Source organism: Acanthopagrus latus, chromosome 16 (genome assembly GCF_904848185.1).
Source record: "Acanthopagrus latus isolate v.2019 chromosome 16, fAcaLat1.1, whole genome shotgun sequence".
Lineage (NCBI taxonomy): Eukaryota > Metazoa > Chordata > Actinopteri > Spariformes > Sparidae > Acanthopagrus > Acanthopagrus latus.
Window position 1 is genome coordinate 20710381 of NC_051054.1, and position 19903 is coordinate 20730283.

The 19903-nt window shown below is 41.0% G+C and overlaps 1 protein-coding gene across 2 annotated transcripts in view; it reads right to left on the reverse strand.

Annotated features, from left to right (window-relative positions):
* Positions 1-19903, reverse strand: part of gabrb1 (gamma-aminobutyric acid type A receptor subunit beta1) — a 54625-nt gene that overhangs the window by 13569 nt on the left and 21153 nt on the right. For both annotated transcript variants that reach the window (XR_005070406.1, XM_037072742.1), the window contains exons 4-7: positions 17017-17237; positions 6496-6578; positions 2280-2423; positions 1388-1540 (exon numbers count right to left, since the gene is read on the reverse strand). Coding sequence is in view for 1 of the 2 variants with exons in the window: in XM_037072742.1 (XP_036928637.1) it covers positions 1388-1540; positions 2280-2423; positions 6496-6578; positions 17017-17237 (601 nt within the window). In the remaining variant the exon portion in view is untranslated. The remainder of the gene's footprint in view (positions 1-1387; positions 1541-2279; positions 2424-6495; positions 6579-17016; positions 17238-19903) is intronic.

Here is a 19903-nt window from a genome sequence, read left to right on the forward strand (position 1 = left end):
CACTCTTCTATGCAGCGCTGCTTTCAAAACAATGGCAATCACCATGACAAACCTTGTGGACATAGTTCCAATACAGAGAAAGCAACTGATGTGCAACACAGATAGCTTATAGCTATTGTTAATTTAACTCTTCCCCTTAGATGGGCTTTTACATGTACAACATGATTAAAACTTTTTTAAAGTTTTTAATGGTCAACATGCTAAACACAGAGTCTGCATCCCCCTGAGAGTCTTGGTTTCTGTCAGCATGAAAATAAGATTACATCAGCTACACTGAAAGAGAATTGCGTTGCACTGGTAGGGAGAATGGTGTGACACGGCCTGATCATGGCTGTCCTCCCCCTGGGTAGTTTGACTCTACAACCAGAGGGAGGGGGGGAGTTGTGGCCCAGGATGAACACTGTTTAATCACACCACAAACAAGACCAGAATTTGCCGTCGTGCTATTTATTCAATGTATTTTCCGTGGCTATCTGGTGTTAACGGGTTGAGCTTGTGATTTCCTTCCAGTTGGTTAGTAAAAAATTGCCAGTGGCAGAGTTGCTCCACCGGTAAACACGCCTGTGTCTCTGGGCACGTTAGGTGGGGCTGCTGCTGGGCTGTCCTGCTGCTGCTCTGCCACCCAGCCTGTCCACTTTACCTAATGAGCTCAGAGAAGATGCACCTGTAACAGCTCATTGTGCTGTTGTGTTTTTACTGAGGCAACTACAGCTCATAAAAAAGCATTGACACTGCCCCTGGCTGTTTGTTTTAAGCAACTGCAAAGAAAAAACATAACCATTAACAGCAGGCCACCACTGAACATTCCATTTGGATATAGCACGCTAGATAGCTAGTTCTTGTCTGTTTTGTAGTCTGCTTAAGCAGTAAATATTTTGCAGCCCACTGAGCTCCCTCTCTTGTTGTAAATCAGGCAGTCACCCCTGGGGGTGTGGACAGCTTAGAAAAGTCAAGAACAGGCACTTGGTTTTGCGCGCAACAATCTTTCTCCCATCAAAAATCATAAAATTGTAATTATTCCTGCAGATAATTTTTGGTCTTTAGCCCATGATGCTCATGTTTTAAGAAATTTGGGAAACTGGGGCAGAGAGACCAAGGAATCAAAACTGACACAATGCTGGTCCACTGTTACATGCACTGGAAACAAAATGAAAAAAATAGGCACAACAGTGTTTTGAGCAAAAGGTTGAACGATAGCATACTCATAATGATTGATGTAGAGATAATTCTGTCTGGACCAAAGTGGTGAACCAATCGACCAGTCATCAGAAACACTCTGTTACTTAGAGCCATGACAGTAACATGAATGAAAATTATGTTAGCAAACATAAAATTGCCACCACAACAAACCATTTAATGTAAAACTAAAACATATTAAATCACTGACCTAATGCTACTCTGGCAGCCGAGGCATCATAGTTGATCCAGAAAGAGACCCAGGACAGGATGGTGATCAGGGTGGACGGCATGTATGTTTGCAGGATGAAATAGCCGATGTTCCTCTTCAGCTTAAAGCTTAGGGACAGACGTGGATAAGAACCTGTGTAAGACAAAAGACAGGATTGCTTTTTCCTTGATTTTTACAGTAAACAGGTCCATGGGATGATATGACCTTAGTTTGTTTTGTGTAACTATGTCAACTAGCAGGTTAGAACAACTTGAGTTTGAGCCACCTTACAGTTTTGTGATAACCCAAAACAATAAAGCATTATTCCAATCATCTCAACATCTACCTTGTGATACAAATTAGACTTCTTATACATTTCAACCTTCACCAACCACCTTCTGGATGAACTCCTTACCTGTATTCATTCACATTAATTTTCATGGCACGGTATATCATATACAACACATCCATTCATACTCTGCAACCAGATGATTATCATAAGACAGAGCTCATATCTGAAACTAACAGACACTATATTTCACTTTATATCAATAATAATGTTGTATCTATATTGTTAAGTTTCATATGTAAGAACGAACGACATATACAAAACAAGAAGTTCACCAAGTCTCTACTGAAGTAAACCACAAGTAACTCTAAAGGGGAAAACATTTTTTAATTCTCCAGCTCCATATTGTATCAATCATGTTTCATGTTCTTTTAAACTAAAGACATAGAGAGTACAAAACTCACAAACAAGACGTTATTCCAACCATAACTGATAGTATCATACAGTCATGACTTTTCAGTGTTTACAATGTATGCAGATGTAAACAGTTTGAGCAACGTCGAAACAATGTGGGTAAACTGTACTGTGTGACTACTGTATTACCTGTGGCAAACACAGCTTTCTTGGAGAGGGTTTGGTAGTCTATGATGGAGAACTGGGGCAACTCGATGTTCTCCACCCCGGTGACTGAGCCTCTGTTGCTTCCTCCCTGCCAGTAGAACTCAATGTCATCAGTGGTGTATCCATCTGAGAGAGGCAGAAGAACACAACAAGTTAAACCTCCACGAAGAACAAGGACAGGCGTGTTAGGTTTCAGGAGCAATGTAGTAAATATGAACAGAGTGCTATTACAAACTGACTACTGAGATCAGGAGCCCGTCATAATGAACAAAGGCACAACACTCCCCTCCTCTCTGTACATATAGGATGTACAAATTAGTCTATGTCAGGAAGTAGAGAGGTAAAAATGTTCTTGAAGAGTCTTGAACCATTCATAAACTGAGGAACCTCCAAAAGGAGCGAGCAGTATGACAGAGACAAACTTAGTCTTTCAGATACAAATGTGATTCACAAACTGGAGCTGAACTGTAGCTCAGAAGGTGAAGCAGGTCATCAAATAGTCAGACTATTACTGGTTCAGTTCCCTGGCTCCCCAGGCTGCTTATCAACGTATCCAGGAGTAAGATTCTGAATCCCAAATTGCTCCTAATGAGCAGATTGGCACCTCGCATGGCAGCCTCTGCCATCAGTGTATGAATGTGTGTGTGAATGGGTGAATGTGACAAGTGCTGGAAAGTTCTTTGAGCAATCAGAAGGCTGGAGAAGCACTTTAGAAATACAAGTCCATTTACAAACTTGATGGGTAAAATTCTTTTTTTCAGTCAAAACAGAAGTCAAGACACTCAAAAGAAGCAATTTTATAGTTTGAGTTTTTAAACTACAGCCGACTGTAACTAAAGGTGGTTTTGTCATTATTTGGCGGTGTGGAAATTGCCACATGGTGATAGGTGGCACTATATGACTGAAAATTGTAACCTCAGTCACTCAAAGATAGTTTCTGGTATCAACTGTAAATTGTCCTCCTTGATCTTATCAACTAATTCCTGTTTCTGGTGTTCATGGTCATCATAGGTTTGTACTGTTAGCAACCAGGTTAGTGTTAGAGTAACCAGAGCAACTACAGTTACATGTTGCTAGGTGTGCCATGGCTCTGGCCCATTGTGCTGGGACAAAGACATCAGACTTTGACTCTGAACACCATGAGTGGGTCCAGAAAATAGATGGATGAATCAATTGACAGTCATATAAATAGAAATCACAATTAATACACATCCCCCCCATTCCATAAATTATTGCATGTAATGTTTCACTGCAGTTATCAAACTGGAAAGCCTATTTTAATTCTTGACTATTAAGATGAACAGGAAAAGTCTCAAAAAGGTTCTGTGTTCATAAGGAGTGAGTCACTGTGATAACAAAAACAATATCTTATAATATTATTTTATTATTTTGAGAAAAAAAAAACTGTCTTAAAATGCATTAAGGAAAGAATAATCCATCTAGTCCATCTACAGAGGTTTGCTGTAGTTTGTGAGCTTTATTAGAAGTCTGCTGTATATATGTATATATATATATATATATATATATATATATATATATATATATATATATATATATATATATATATATATACATATACATATATATATATATATATATATATATATATATATATATATATATATATATATATATATATATATATATATATATATAACCAGTGGTTAATGCTCAATAAAAGGAATGTGCTGAACAGTCTTAATGCCAATATAGACAAAACAAAAAAGTAGCATCTGCTTGATCAGACATAATGAAATTCCAAGAAACAGAAGGGAAGGAAGGGGGACATTTACATTTGATCCTGCAGGGGGGGCACACAGGTGACACCATCGAAGGGTCAAAATAGGAGGGTGGCAGGTAGGGCAAAAACTAGTGTCAAGGTGGTTGAAAGCTACTCCAATTAGTCACTCGATTAACAAGTCTCTCAAATGATAATAGTGAAAAACTGGTACTGAACTAGACCCAACAGCATCCACTCTCCACAGTAAATGTCACATTATGTCCTCCAGAAGAGGAATTGAAGAAACAATAAATCATTGTTAATTCATTAGTGTGAGGCTGATAAAGCAGAAAGTAGGCCTCTCATTTTCTACTTAACTGCTGAACATCTTCCAGCTTCCCACAGGCTGAACTTGAACAACAATAAAACCTCTCCTTCACTTTTTTCCGCAAGGTCTCTGGGCTATGTCTACAGCCTGAACCAGAGTGCCCTCTCAGTAATTAGACCAATTTAATTGGGCCAGCTAGTCTCTGTCTTTAGATTCTCCATCTTATCTAATGCCAGCTGCAGGATTTCAGGGAATTAGCTACTTCTCATTACTGCAGGGGCTTCGGTATGATTGTGCCCTGTTTTATTTTTTTATTTTTATTTTTTTTGTATGTATGTGAGACGAAACACTTTACCATCATGATTACATTATTTAAAAAATGCCAACACCTTGACATGATTTGGTTAGTTGAATGTCCCTGATAGTGTCTGTTTTTTACAAATTTCATCACAAATTTGTTCTTAAAAAACACACTTTTAACAGTAACCCTAACCCAAGAAACCATAGTCCTTTTATATCTCTGAAAGAGATCACCCACACCAGCAGCGGTCTGTTCACCCTGCTGTAATCTGGCTAAAGAACCAGAACAATCCACTGCCATACCACCAGACTACAAAGCAGCTTCTTCTTTCAGGCTGTGAGACTCGACTCGATCCTGAACACCCCACCATCAACACTTTGTAACTTAATAACTGGTCCATATTTATTTTTTTCTTTGTGTGTGTTGGTTAAGGAGTACAGCAAACATGTCACCATACAATAATGCACTGTATAATGACAAATACATAGAACTGTATAGGTGAGCCATTTAAAGCCCTGCAAAGGAGACTTTCTGGCCTGAGGTACAGTGTAATAAGAGGTGGAGAGATCTGTGGAGCATTTCAAGCTATTTAAAGCAATATGAAATGTAACAACCCCATTGTTGCTGATAAATCTGTGTACTTAAGCTGCGTGTTAATTAGTAATCCTATTTAACCACAGAAGGGACAAATCAGTGTGAGTCATGTATTGTCACTGTGTGCGGAAGCTACAATGTGATGGCGACAGCAGCTTGGTCAAAATGAACATCAGCACATTCCGGACAGACCTCAGGGTTATTGTCCATTATCAAGGAATGCCTTCCACCTTAGGCCTAAAATGCCTAAAATATGGAATATGTGGACATTTTGCTTGTATGTGGGCAATTCAGTCAATGTAAAATATGTCAAATCAACAATAGATATTTCTCAAACTAGCCCTGCAGCACAATCCAGATCCTTGCTATTGAACTGTATATTTAGAATGTCCCTGACAACCTACATGAATACACCTCTTCACGTCATGCTATTGCTGAAGCTCTGCCTGAAGTAGTGTATTTATAGATTCCCTAGCAAGTGAGGATTGGAGAGACCCTTCTGGAGGTTGTTAGTGTGGCCTTTTCTGACACGTTCTGACAAAACTTACAACCTTCTATTTTAAGGTAAATTCCCCCTTCAGGTTGTGAGTAAACATTTGCTCAAAGAATAGTACAAATAATGCGACCAATTACACAAGTTATGTTTAAATATCATACATTGCCGTGTTCGGTCTGTTCAGGCTGATGTGACAGTGGTCCTCCGTAAGTAAAATTGGTATCTACTAGACGCAGATCATGCAAAAATGTGGGACCCTCCCTGTTATAGTTAGGAGGGAGAAGGTTCTTAAGGAAGAACAACTTTCCAGGTTGGGAAATAAAACCATCTGAGGAGCATGTGAATGCCACTAGGTTAGGCATGATGAAAAGGTATTAGTGCAAGCCCACCCGGAACCCACAGAGACTGCCTTACTGTGCCTGAAGCTAGAAAAAGAAAGGCCTTACCATGGAAGTCTCTTTTCTAGGCTATTCAGAAAACAAGACACACTTTGTATCGTTCAATAAATTATGAATAGAAGTTGTAATAATGATGATAATAAGATGACAATAAATTAATAATTTTCCTTTTTTGGGGGGTTCAAGGAGGGTGGTGCTCCACCTCCCGCTCATGAACAGCTGCCCCTGAACATGAATGAAACAAACTGGACGAAACCACAGGTGGGAAAGAGACGTTAAGCATTCGTACCACCTGAGCATGGCTATAACATTTATGCACACACACACACACACACACGCACACACAATCTCAGCCACTTACAGCTCTCAATCTCCAAGGTGCAGTTCTGTTCATCCAGTGGGTATCTGCGCAGGTCCATCATGCAGGCAGCTGTTGTCGTGATCCTAAAACAAGAGGGATCTATGTCATATACAGAAATCGAATGAAAAATCTATCATGATCTTTAATGCACTGTGACATTAAATGGTAGCATTTCCAAAACTAGAACTCCTTGATAATAGGATGTGGTCCACACCATCCGCATCATCAGCATTCAAGTTTCAAAAGAGGAAAACATTTCATTTCCTGCTGCCTGTGGGAAAACACTCCATGAAACAATGAACAATACAGTTTACTCCTACAAGTTCAATCCATCAGTACACTTCGTACCTACTCAGCCTTCAATCACACAAATCCTTTTACATCTCGACTGGAACGGAATCTGTTTCTCTCCCGTAATTGCCTTTGCACCGCGGAAGTCACGACTGCAGGGGAGAAAAGCCTTGTGTTCAATCTTAATTACAACTATGAGTAATTAAGAATTAATACTAAAATCCAGGCAATCAGGTGAAACCCGTGACTTTCCCCCCGTTTGAAGTCTTACATCTCGAGGAGGACGCGCTTCAGTCTGACGGTTTGTGAGATCATTTGTGATCGAGTTATTTTGTTTTGTATTTTGTTTAAATTCAGAGCTCTGTTGACAGTTCACGGTGACCTTGTGGTAGTCCCATTCACCGGGAACATTAACAGGTCCTGTTTACAGCCTCATACCGCTGCTTTCCGTGTAGTGACAGGGTCAGTCATCGTGATCATTTGTTTAAAACAGCAAACACAATTAAACCTCATCCTAGCTAACCACTAAAACCATTTAAGCATTTAACATTTAATATGCTGTAATGGGGAAATATATTACAGGGCTAATGGACAAGCAATATTCCTGTTGGCATGCAGTCACAACTGAAAATCTGGCAGCACAGTGGATACACATGACAAATGATTGCTGCAACACATTCTGTACTTTAGTAAGGGACATGAATGCTGTGGGTTCACCAGTGTACTCAATAAGCACACAGTAACTGCAGTCTTATAACCTCTCTTTTTTCATGCAGCCCAAATTTTGGCAGCATGTCAAGCAATGTCTGAGACTTCAAACAAGGACTGTAAAGGGATAGTTTGGAAAGGCAAATGTTTGTGGAAATATATTGCTGTAAAATGCAAAGGAGGAAAAATATAGAAACAGATACATAAATACATTCAAAAATGAACACAAATCCATCTCTTGCAAATGTATTAAAGCCTGTGCCAAGACCAACCTCAAAATAGTAAATGGTGAGTTTACTATGAATGATGTCATACTGCCCACTATCGATCCAAACAATTCAGTTGGAGAGGGACCCCTCTCTTCCATGATTCATGGAAAAAAAAAAAATGTTCCACTTTTTTTTACCAAAAGTTTTATCACGTCTATTTTGACACAATCACATGGTGGCAAACAAAGACTGGTCCTGTAACAGCCAGCCACCTCTGTGACCAAGAGCTGTTGTTGCAGCCACAGGAGCTGTGGTTGCATCATGTGACACGTGTGGAAGTGACAGACATCTCGGTGAAAAGATGAACTGTTCTTAAGCCTGCAACCGTTTTCTACTCATGACTGTGTGGCGCCCAATGGCCAGTTTTGCACAACTACACCTGCTCTTTTTCCTGTCTGGCCTACTATACGCCATTCTGCTCCCAGCCTCAGTCTCTGTCATTGTATATGATGCTCACACTAACAGCTCTGAACCTTATTTCTATCAGAAATGCTGCACCTGATGCAGCTAAAAAGTCTGCAGATACCTCTGGTTTCAAATTAATTCCATGCTGTTTGATGTTGGACTCTGAGGTATGATGTTTCTGTTCTTCAATCAATCTCTGCTCCCCAGGAATGTGGACTGGGGTCAGAATCTGGTGCTAGATTTAGTAATTCAGTGTGGATTGGTCCTGACGGTAAACCATGTTCGCCACACTCTTTCTTCCATTGTTAAACTAAATGAGCTCACAGGAGAGATCATCTGGGCAAAGAGAGAATGAGATGCTAAGATACTGTGCCAACCTGTCTGCTACTGTGTCAGCGTTGCATTCACAGGTGAAAAAGTGCCCTGCCATATGCAGCCTGAAGACTGGGTTCTCATCAAGGATCATAGATGCCATCACTGGAAACAAAGGCGGGCTCAGGGCCCATTCCAGGGTCTGCTGACAAGCGAGACAGCAGTGAAGGTGGCGACGACTTCTCCCTGGCTGTGCTCAATCTGAGCAGCCAGCCCAACGAGAACGAGGGGTGGTCAGTCTGCTCTCTATTTACTATGTAATAGCAGTGACGATACAGGTAAAGTCATGGGGTGATAATTATAAATAAAGACAATTATAAGATAATTTAGGATAAGAAACACCTCTATTGGTTTTCCCCTGCGAGAGAATTCAGGTATCTACTGACATGATGTGGTAAAACGTTGCACAATATAAAAAATAGTACTGCCGTCTGTATTTGTCATTCACAAAGGGAAACCAGAGGACTCAGGACTGCGGATATACAGTATGATCAAGCATTATATAAGGTATGAAAAAGCAATGTGTTTTCTCCCTACTGTTCCTAATATAATCAAGAACATGTTGAATAAAAAAAAATTGCAAATCACAATTGTGAACAGGGGGAAGAGAAAAATGCAGTGGGACAACAATAAATGGGTAAAATGATGGCTACTATAGCAACAGGCTCTACCTGTCCATTTCTGTTTCACTTTTAATGCACCGGTTTGCTTAGCTAAACACTGAACTGCCAGTCAGAGGGATCGTTCTCACTGTTTGTCTCACCTACGTGCAAAAAAAGCATACAAATGTGTAAAGGTCCAGCGCCAGCAGGGGGTAATGTTGACAGGGCCAAAGGATGAACGTAGCGTAGAAACCCAGAGAGTCCCTAACAGGAGGAGGTCGGGGGTGAACGGTTGCATCACCCACACTACTTTCAGTCAGGAGATCTGGGTTTGAAACCTACGTAGTCCGATAATAGTCGGACTTTCATATATTTTTTTTTTAGGCCGAATACAACAGCGATGCCGGTGGACCGGTGGGTCCATAACACAATTTGGCATGATGCTGGGATGGACAATTAGTGAACAACCACTGCAGGAGCAGCATGATGATGTACAGCACATTCACTTGGAGACTGATGAGAGCTTCTCAAGGTCAGGTGGATGGTTTTTATGTAGGCTTGACAAAAGTACAGCTGGCAATGTACTTGGCGCGTGTCTGTATGATCTACATGTTTCAGAAGGAGGCTGTCCCGGTGAGAGCTGAGAGCTGCAGAAATGTAATACAGTTGAAGCTGAAATTAAAATGTTCTTTCATTGATTGTAAAATAAGTTGTCTCTCACTGGTAAAAAAAAAAATAAACAAATAAATAAAGGCTCAGGAAGCCAAAAATGATCCACTAATGCTACTCCTTGGTCACCTCTCTTCACTCTGCTGAGAGTCGAGCTTCACACACATCTCCACATATTCAGCTGTTACAGTGTCAGGACGCAAAAAGCCCCTCAGGTCATGAATATTCATTATTTTCTTACCTCGTTGAATATTCCGGGGCTGTCGATCCATATCGTGGACACAGCGAATGCATTAGGAAGCGCTAGATTAATTATAAAGCAGGTGTAGAGAGTGCGGATGGACAGTAAAAATAGAGAGTGTCACCTCTGTAACCTGTCAAGGACGGACTGCTAGGATTCAGCACTAGCACTTCACCCATTCCATAAGCGCAGTCCTTACGTCTCCACCGGACCTTTCTGGTTACATGTTTTGTTTGAACCAACCAAAAAAAAAAACATCACATGCTCACATATCCATGAATTCTTTACAGTTACTTGGAAGACCATGAAGTAGCCACACACTGCTTTCTCATTCCCGAATCGTCTTTTATTCGTTGTGAAATAAAAGTTGAAATGACAATGACAAACTAATTGTACATATGTTAAATATGTATTAAATTTATCAAAAATGTGTGTTTTATTTAATTTAATTCACACGTTTGATTTTTTTTTTTTTTTTTTTTGGTTTTAAAGACACGAAGACAAGACAAGAATAGAGATCGTCTCTTGAGCTCCTAAGATTACAGGCCAGTCAACCTCCATGGTTATCTTATGTCAAACAGTGTGTTTCAAATGACCAACATGCCAGTATACAGATTTTGTGTGCATCAGATATACCAAGATGTATACGACATTGGCAAGAAATGATTGAGTATGCAGCTGTTCAGACTGACTATCTGATGCGAGGCAAAGAGTTCAACCCCCTCATTTTTTATAGGACATTTTTGCATATTCATTTCATCACTAACTTCACTTCTGACAATATTTTACACAAGAAATCAACAGCATGGGTTTCAAACATGAGCAGTTTTACAAAAAAAAAAAAGTGTGTTTTTGGAGTTGTGTAACTCCACAAGTTTTTGTCCACGTGGGTAGCAACAATTCCGTAAACTGTATGGCATTTATTTTGTTTATTGGTCATTATTACAGTTATGTTTCTGCTTTTGGTGAACTTTACGGCCTGAGACGTAGCCCACAGTGCCAGAGATACAAGTCTACCTCCTCATCCTGCTGCCAGCTCTTAGCTCAGCATCCTGCGCTTCCGCTAGTTAAAACATAACGACAGTAGCTGCTAAACTTGTATTAAACTAATACCTAATACCATAGTAGAACATGCATTTAGGAATTTAATGACTGAGTATTTCGTCGGCAGTACGTTAGTATGTGATTTTGTCCCTGCAGCAATACTGCAATTCACCAGAAGCACTGATGTCAACCAAATATTAAGATCAAAACTGCCAGTCTGGTTTGTCTGAAGATGAAGACACGGTTCATGTTTTATTTGAGCATGTATTGCACTGCTGAAGCCTTCGCGGCGCAGACATCACGGCTCTGCGTTTGCAGTCAGTCGGGCATATATCATCTGGCGAAATTGTAACCATTCTGTTCTACACCCTAATCTACTAAGTGGCAGTAATGAACCTAAAAGCTGTTCTCTTGCGGCCGTTAAACAACAAAAGCAGAAGAAGAAGCGACAAAACAAGATGAGGAAAAAAGAAGAAGACAACGCGACTAACTGTAGATAGAGAAAACCTTGGAGAGTAAGTCGCGGATCAGATGAGGACAGTGTTGTTTGACAACTGTATGTGAGTGGAAAGACACAATAGATGGCTTCTGTGTCAACTGATCAAACATAGCAAACAAAACCCAACAGGAGTCCAACAACTTCTCCATGCTGTTTTTTTTAAGCAGCCTCTAGTTCTGAAGGCAGACAGGGACACATATATTACTGAATAAACTGGCATTTACTTCACATTTACATGTGTAAATACAGCCTCTATCGACTATCTCAGGTGGACGCTAGGTGGAACAAATAGAACTTGCGCTACTGAAAACAGATCTAGTCTTAAGCATTCAGGATTTTTACACCAAAGTCGTGCAGAACTGTAGCCTCAGTAAAGATGACTGCTGCATCAGTTGACAGCATCTGCCAGTCAACACAGTCTAAAGCTAGCAGACGGCTGGCGTGGCAGCTGTTTTGTTTCTGTTGAAGAGTTATCACCCGAGCCGGCGGTGATGCCAGCAACAATGCTGTTGTTTGAATTGCGACTTGAGCACGCTGTCACCTCCTGTTCCCTGGCATTTAGATTTGCATACATTGATCAAAGACCTAATAACTACCACAGGATGCCGCCAAAAGACTAGAAAAAGAAAAAAAAAAAAGAAAAAACTTCTCAGAACTTCTTAGCGATGATTTGTTCAGTCAGGGTTTGGTTGGCGGCAGTGTCTGGCAGCCTGCGGAAGTAATGCAGTTCAAGGCACTTCTGCACTGGCTGTGTTGAGCCCACTGACAGACATGATTACACAGCGAGTTTAAAAGTTAGATTTTAGCCTATGTTGAGCCTCGAGTAGTCATGGACGCACAATGAAATTCCCTCCTTGTCAGTCCATGTGGACACCCAGTCAGAGCCTTCCTTTTCATGCTGTGCGTATGCATCATTCAGGAAGATCACAAATTTCCCAGCGATCTCCCTCCCTCTTGTTCGCAGACTACTGATGCGTTATTATTTCCTAACAGTGTGTGCGGCGGTAATGTATGACCACCAGGACAAGCAGCTTTGTAAACAGTCCGCCAGCACAGGCCCAGCAGCGCAGACTAAACTTGGCCGCTCTGTCCGTCTTTCATCTTTGTTTGGCTATTGAGGACAGGCGTCCTCCATCAGTCACAGCTAAACAGGTCTAATGGCGCTCGGGCGCGGAGAATAAACACAAACACCATGTGGTTATATGTTTTCTTAGCCAAACCAAGGTGATGAACCACTAACAACCAAAATGTGTATGTGCCAGTCAGTGGTGAGGGCATTTGGCAAATCTAAATTTAGCCCTTGTGTCAGCAGCGAGCACACTGGATGAATAATTGTGGGAGCCTGGAGGGGATAATGATTCTGTAGCACACCAGTGTGAAAGAAATCTTCCGTGCTCCTTCAGAAAATGTGAAAAGCTGAGCCCAGAGTGGGAGAGGGAAGAGACATGTCCACCCAGTATCTGAAAAAGTGATGTCAAGGCACAGGAGCCAGACAAGTAGATAACGTAGTTGTGCTGATTATACATCATGCAGTTTGTCAGGTTTTCAAGGCGTAACATTTTTATGACGTCCAAAGTTTTGTTTGTAGTTAGCATGTTACGTTACATCACATCAGACGAATTGTGACAGACCTGGGATTTTTGTTTATGACATTAGTGTTTTGCTCATGTAAATAGGTAAAATACTAATTTCAACATGCTGCTTAAAAGGACACTTGAGCAGTTGGTTTAAACGTGAGACGGTCAAAACACCGAATTTTCCCTAAATGATTGTACAAATAAACACGTCATGAAATTCAGTCTATTGTCATCCGGCTGCTGTTTTTTTGGATTTGTACAAAAACACAGTAATTAACATTACGGCAGTCAAATAAAAAATGTGAAGACAGAATAAAGAAGCACAGCAGCAATTGAATACTAGATAGGTTGAGATAGGCTGAGAATTCTCCTTTCCCCTGCAGATGTCAGTGTTTCTGGAGCAGTTGTCTTAAACATTCCAAGTCAAACGGGAGGTAATGTATAAAATGCTCATACAATGCAGTAAAATGAAATGAAATTCAGGCAGTAGTGTCCCAGGCAGAACAGCAGGGATCCCCAAAAGAAATTTGGTGTGCTCTCTGTGCTGGCACACACTCTGGCCTCAGTCCCAGATGGACTGGGCTTAGCACCAGACCTTGTCAACTCCAAGAAACACCCCTGCATATGAATAGTTCCTTTTTTTTTAAACAACCATTTGGTCCATGTTGGCTGCTGAGAAGCAACTTTTTGTCATTTAGACAAAAAAATAAATGAACTGATGGGATAGTAGCATATGAGTTTTCTGGCAGAGCTGCAGATGGACACTGTGCCATCAAGCTGATAATATCACCGGGATTGATAATGCCGTGCTTTTCTGTCAATCTGGAAACAGCCTCCTCACTGGAATAAAAATTCAGCTGAGGTCAAATAAGCAACATGGACAGAGAAAAAAAAAAAAAAAAAAGGAGAGAAAAGTGGAAGGAGGTTTGGGTGAGGAAGAAGGGATATGTTGTGTGTGAACTGACTCAGGGGGAGTCAAGCCGAGCTTATCTGGACACAGAGAGGAGTGTTTACTTTGGAGGAGAGGGGAATGTTGAGGACAGCCCACAAGGCCTGTGTTCACTGAGCCATGAAGCCAGGGCCAGCCAGTGTTGTTTTTGGACAAATCAAGCTACTGCTCTCTGTCCTTTTCAACATGCTCTTTCCTGTTTGGGCCTAAATGGAAAGCACTCCGGCACTCTCTCCCCCCCTCTTTGTCATTGTCTCCCACTCTTCGCGTGTGTGCGAAAAACTAGCTTTCAAAAGGGAGTTCCTGCAAGGTGATGCACCTGATTTTATTATTTTTTTTACAGATGTGCAGCAGGTTAAAATTAACGTATTACCCACAAACAATGAGCCAGGCCAACTGGGCTGAGAGCTGGCGTTTGCAGTGGCGGTCCTAACTCGCATGATGCCCCTTGGCAAACCTCGACTTCACCTTTTGTTTACTGTTTTTTTTTTGCGGGTGCTCATGCCTCTCTCCAAATGCTGCCCATATTGTCCATATGAGGATGTTACGGCTCCTGCTGATGAGGCCGCCATTAATGTTTAAATCCCACCCTTCCATAACCATGAACCTCATGTCTAGATGCTTGACACTGCCTGGTGATACGGTTGGTATAGTTGGGTAGAAATAAAATAGCAACAGATTTATTTTATGCTTATTTATCTTTTTTTTTTTATCAACCATATTTTATTTGGTGCTTCTCTCATTTGGATTGTGGCTGGAAAGCGAAAGACATCGTAGCCCAGGCTGACTAATACACAATCCTAACAGTAAATTATTGCACCGTATCTTATTTTATATCTGGTGTTGGTGCTGTGACATGTGCTCTGTAGCTCTGCCCCGGGATTTACAGTCACTATAGTGTCTTCCTCTCAATGAAGTGTTGCCATGATAACCACGTTGGTTCTTTTCCTGTGCTGCTCAGCGTCAGAGGCCTGCTGCTCAGCCACCTGCCACACCATCACCAATTCCTGTGCATCATGATGGTGCTGACCAAAGTGAGCCAAAACCATCGACACACACTGTTCATATCAACCAAACATGAGTATTCACAAATGCAAAGGATGATCATATGTTGATGAAATTACAACTGTAATGAGACACTGTGCACTTGTGTAAAGTTTTTTTTTTCAATGCACAAAGCCAAAGTAATGAGAGAAAGATAAACGGTTATTATGTGTGTTCCAAATGCTATCAAATGTGTTTCTTATACATTGTGTGTCAGGGGTTTTGACGTAATGTGGAAAAAGTCCTCCACGCAGAGAGACCCCACCCCACCACATCAGCCACCGAACCACCATACTGAATCACTGTAAACACCGGCACCCACTGTATGTAAAATGATTTGAAATATCAGAACTAGAATCTTATCCAGGACAGGCCTTGACGTACACCAAAATACCTTATTAAAATGTGCAGCTTTGCCTCAAAGCGGAAAAAAAAAAAAAAAAAAAAAAAACCTCTCAGCTGAAAACTGTCAAGTCATCATTCCTCTGAAGCACAGCATACCTTTGAACTCAGATGACTGAATTATTGACAGTGACCGGCCCACTGTTCCTTCAGTTAACTCCATGCAGCTCACTTCATCGTAACTATGCTCTGCTGCAGAGGGCACGGCCATGTGTACACTGCACCAGGAGAGGCTTCATAAATGATTTACCAGCTGGTTCTCCCTCCAAGCTCCAGAGGAGACACCGGCATAGCAACACTTAGCTGCTGATAGAGGCCTTTGAGGAGTGCACGCCATTCTAATCGCCCGCTACCAACCCAGTTCTGCGGTTGTTCTGTGCATATAGGCTGTGTGTGAAATAAAGCTATATTACTGCCTGAGTTATTATTAACCAGAGTCGCTGGGCAGTCTTTTCGCTTCAGAACTAGACTTTTTAATTTACTGTTCATTACACAACACTTAGCTGCAGCTATGCTCTGTGATTGGCTGACAGGCCCGGAAATGCCAAGAGTGCCAATTACTCATGATATACTTGGGCACACACATGCCCCGAGGATGGGCTGCTGCAAGATGTGCTCATGTTGTGTTTTTCATTGTACATCGCACTACATAAAACTAAGGCAACGTTACACTCACATTAATGATAGTACTACAAAGGCCGGCTAATTATGCAGTTATGTCACAGCGAAGACTGCTGACGCGACGGCTCATGTTCTCCTGTTGCCATAGCGAAGCCACACACACTCCAGCACGCACTTGTGCAGACACAAGCAGTGAGAACTGTCCGAGCAAGTGACGGAAAGATCTGTCGCTGTTCATAGATCGAAAGAAAATGCAAACATTGAAGAAAATTAAAAAAAAACTTAATTTTGAAAGTATGATTCAAAACAGATGTCTCGTGTGATTGCCGTCCTATCGTCTCAACATGATTTCGGTATGACATATAATCACGGGGTCAGTTATAACTGACTTATGTAAGCAAATTTGCCACTGTAGGAACGCTTGACCTTCGACACGAGCAATAATGTGTCCGTTGCATGCATGTACACAGGTGTATTTTAGGTGCACAAAATGGAAAAACAAAAACAAAAAACCAACAAAAAAAAACAATAATAAATGCACTGGGCCGCTTAGTATCGTATACAGGCTCAAGCAGGGACCTGGGTTCTCATTTGAATATAATGTCCACATTAATGTGACATTAACTCAGTTCCATCCGGGCCACTTCTTCAACTGCTCTCGCTCTCCAAATAGCAAATAGAAATAATGTATTATGTATGGTGAATGGTAGGAAATATCATAAGGATCCTCATACCACAGTTCTGTTCAGATTTTGGGAAACCCCAATTTATATGTAATGAATTATCTGCAGTAAGTGCTATGAAGTGAAAAATGGAAACAGCTCCCACCTGAGACCATAGAGCACGGTTCCATCAGGGTGCAGTCTGATCATCCGGTTCTTCACTGTCACCCCGTGGACGAAGGACTTCTTGTCATTAATGAAGTAGGTGTCAGGGACCCACAGCTGGTCTGCCACCCGGTTGTCCAGGGTGAGGTTGAGAGGGATGCCAGTGTAGGAGAGGCGCTTGTCTCTCCAGGACTGCTGGAAGTACATGGTGATGGTGTAGTCCTGCGGGAATGTCACAGGGGGAGAGGAAGGTTAGCACATCAATGTGAACGGACCAGTGACTCATCTCATCTCTCCTGCCCTGTGCACTTTTCTTTTTGCTGAATTTGACCTTCAGACCTCCAGGTTGTGACATCTGGGAGTAGCAAATACAGACAAACATAAAACTTTACTTTTGTCAGTAAAATTATTGCCAGTTGTTGTGACAATCATGTAACTTTTAAAAGTATTACTTTGACTAATCATCTAGAAATCTAGGTAAAACGTTGGTCCAAAAGTAGTTTAGATCTCCATGAGAGGAACTATTTGGTCTCAATCAATTACTATGCTCCTGAGCGGACTAACGAATGGCAGGAATTATGGAGTTCCCCAAGGCTCAATCCGTGGGTCTCTTTAATTGTCATTTACATAATTTGGCAAATTATAGTAAACAATGAAATCAATTCTCAGAATTATGGAAAAAAAAAACAAAACTCTAAAATGCACCTTATTCTGCCACTGTGTAAATACTGTCAAATCTGTAGTAGACTAAACATATGCCTGAGTCCTTCAGCTGAACTCAGACCAAACTGAAATAACTGCCTATATTTGCAAAATAAGAACAGTTGAGAGTCAGGACACATCACTGACGAAAACAGAATGTTAGAAATGAAATGTTAAACCCTGAATCAGCGATAAACTCAACAGCAAGGTCTGCGTCCTGCCACACCAAGAATTAGATGATTAATGGCAAGACATGATATAAAAGAACTTCTAGTTATATAATATAGTTTTAATACACTTTTGTCTTTGTTTCAGTCCAGTAAAATTAGAAATCCATCAGAGTTGCTGAATTTTAGCTTGATGTTTGTCAAAATGATGTTTTTGTCAGTCAGAGGATTAACTGTGTCACATTTTAATAAGGAACACTCAAAAGAAGAGCCTACAGTGTTGTCGCTTATGATGATACAGAACTATTCTTTATCAAATGAAGTGAAATGGGAGCTGCTTTTTTTTCAACATGTCACGTCAGTGCACGCCTCGTTTCTTGTGACTCCCTTGTGAGTAGTGTGCAGTATGAATCACATATGAAAAAGGTGGACAAAAAAACAAACAAACAAAAAATGTTATATGGGAAGGCAATTATAGAGTGCAATAACATTAAAAAGGTTGTTACTAAATAAATGCCTGCCACTGATAGTTTGAATAGTTGAAAGTTAATAGAATGTTGTGGCAGCAGCAGAATCTGCTGTTGGTCACAGTGGTTGTATGGATGGATGCATTAAGTTGATGTACTGTAAATTTAATCTTCAGCGGGGGTCTTAGAAGTTGTTTCAGGCCAAGGACCCTTTAGCTGATGGAGTTGGCATACAGTTGTATCATGGCTGACGCTCGGAGCCTGTGGTGTCTGAGGCTGAGCCTTTTACCCGATAAGTTAGAGATCAATCCACTGTAGCTCAGAAGAACAGCTGCACACTTGGGATAAGAATACAGATATCTGGCCAGTATCTTTCATAATTTGAGTCAGATGACCAGTTTGCACTTATGGAAAGGCCCTGCACCGTAATTTACCGTAAGGTTAGGTTTGCTTCTCACAATTACGAAATGAAGGGTAGACTATAATGTACGTCGTGTGAATAAAATGTTTTTTTCTTTACAAATGAATATATGCTAATTCCTACCTTAAATTCATGTTACTTTTTATTTTCTCATTTTCAGTAGTAACTCTGAGGACCCCCGAAGGGTCCTTGAACCTGAGGGTCTACAGTGTGTGAGTGATGAAGTTATTTCCATGAGTTCCTTGATAACAGGTGAACACTGAACTACTGCAGTCTGTAGTGAAGTCAAATGTTTGTCTGCGCTCCAGCCAAAGATAGCCTATGAGGGAAGACGCTCCACTACGTAAAACCACTTTATAATCATGAGTGAACTGTAGTTGTCTAGAGTGAAATGTCTTCTGGTCATATCAGAAGACACAGAGAGAGAGAGAGAGAGAGAACATCAATAATTTAAGTTATTATTATTATTTCTTATAGGGACCTTCAGTGTTAGAATAAGGCCTGTCAGATTTATAGCCTACAGCTGTTATTTAAATGTGTTAAATACAAAATATGTCTTTGACACATTAGAATAACAGCGTCTTCCCTCAAAGGTTTTCTCTGGCTCGAGTACAGACAAACACTTTACAGACTATAGTAGTTCAATTTTCACTTGTTATCAAGCAACTCATATTATCCAGCCCCTATGTAGGTAAATATAAGTATTGGATTGGATTCACCATCAGCAGATTAGAGGAAAGAAAAACTTGGTTTGGCATCCCTCTATTCTGTACTGTATTCTACTGTATGGTCGAAGGTTAGAAGTCTTTCAATTTACAAATGTTCTTGATTCACTTTTAGTGAAACAGCTCTGTACAGATAGGCTTGAATCTTAGCTGTGAACATGGCTCCTTTTTGTTTTGGTCCCTCCCACTGATTCATCACACCACTGTTCTGTTCTGCCGGCCCACTAACATACCAGCCTACTGTAAAACCAGAATCCAGGTTTGCTTCGGAAAGCTCTAGATCAATCTGAAATAACACAAGCATTGTAACAATGTGTGTGTGCATGTGATAATTTGCAACAGTCCCTCAGTAGCGGAGCGCTTGCACGTGAGGGGAAGTGTGTGCACAGCTGAGGTGTGCGCCATG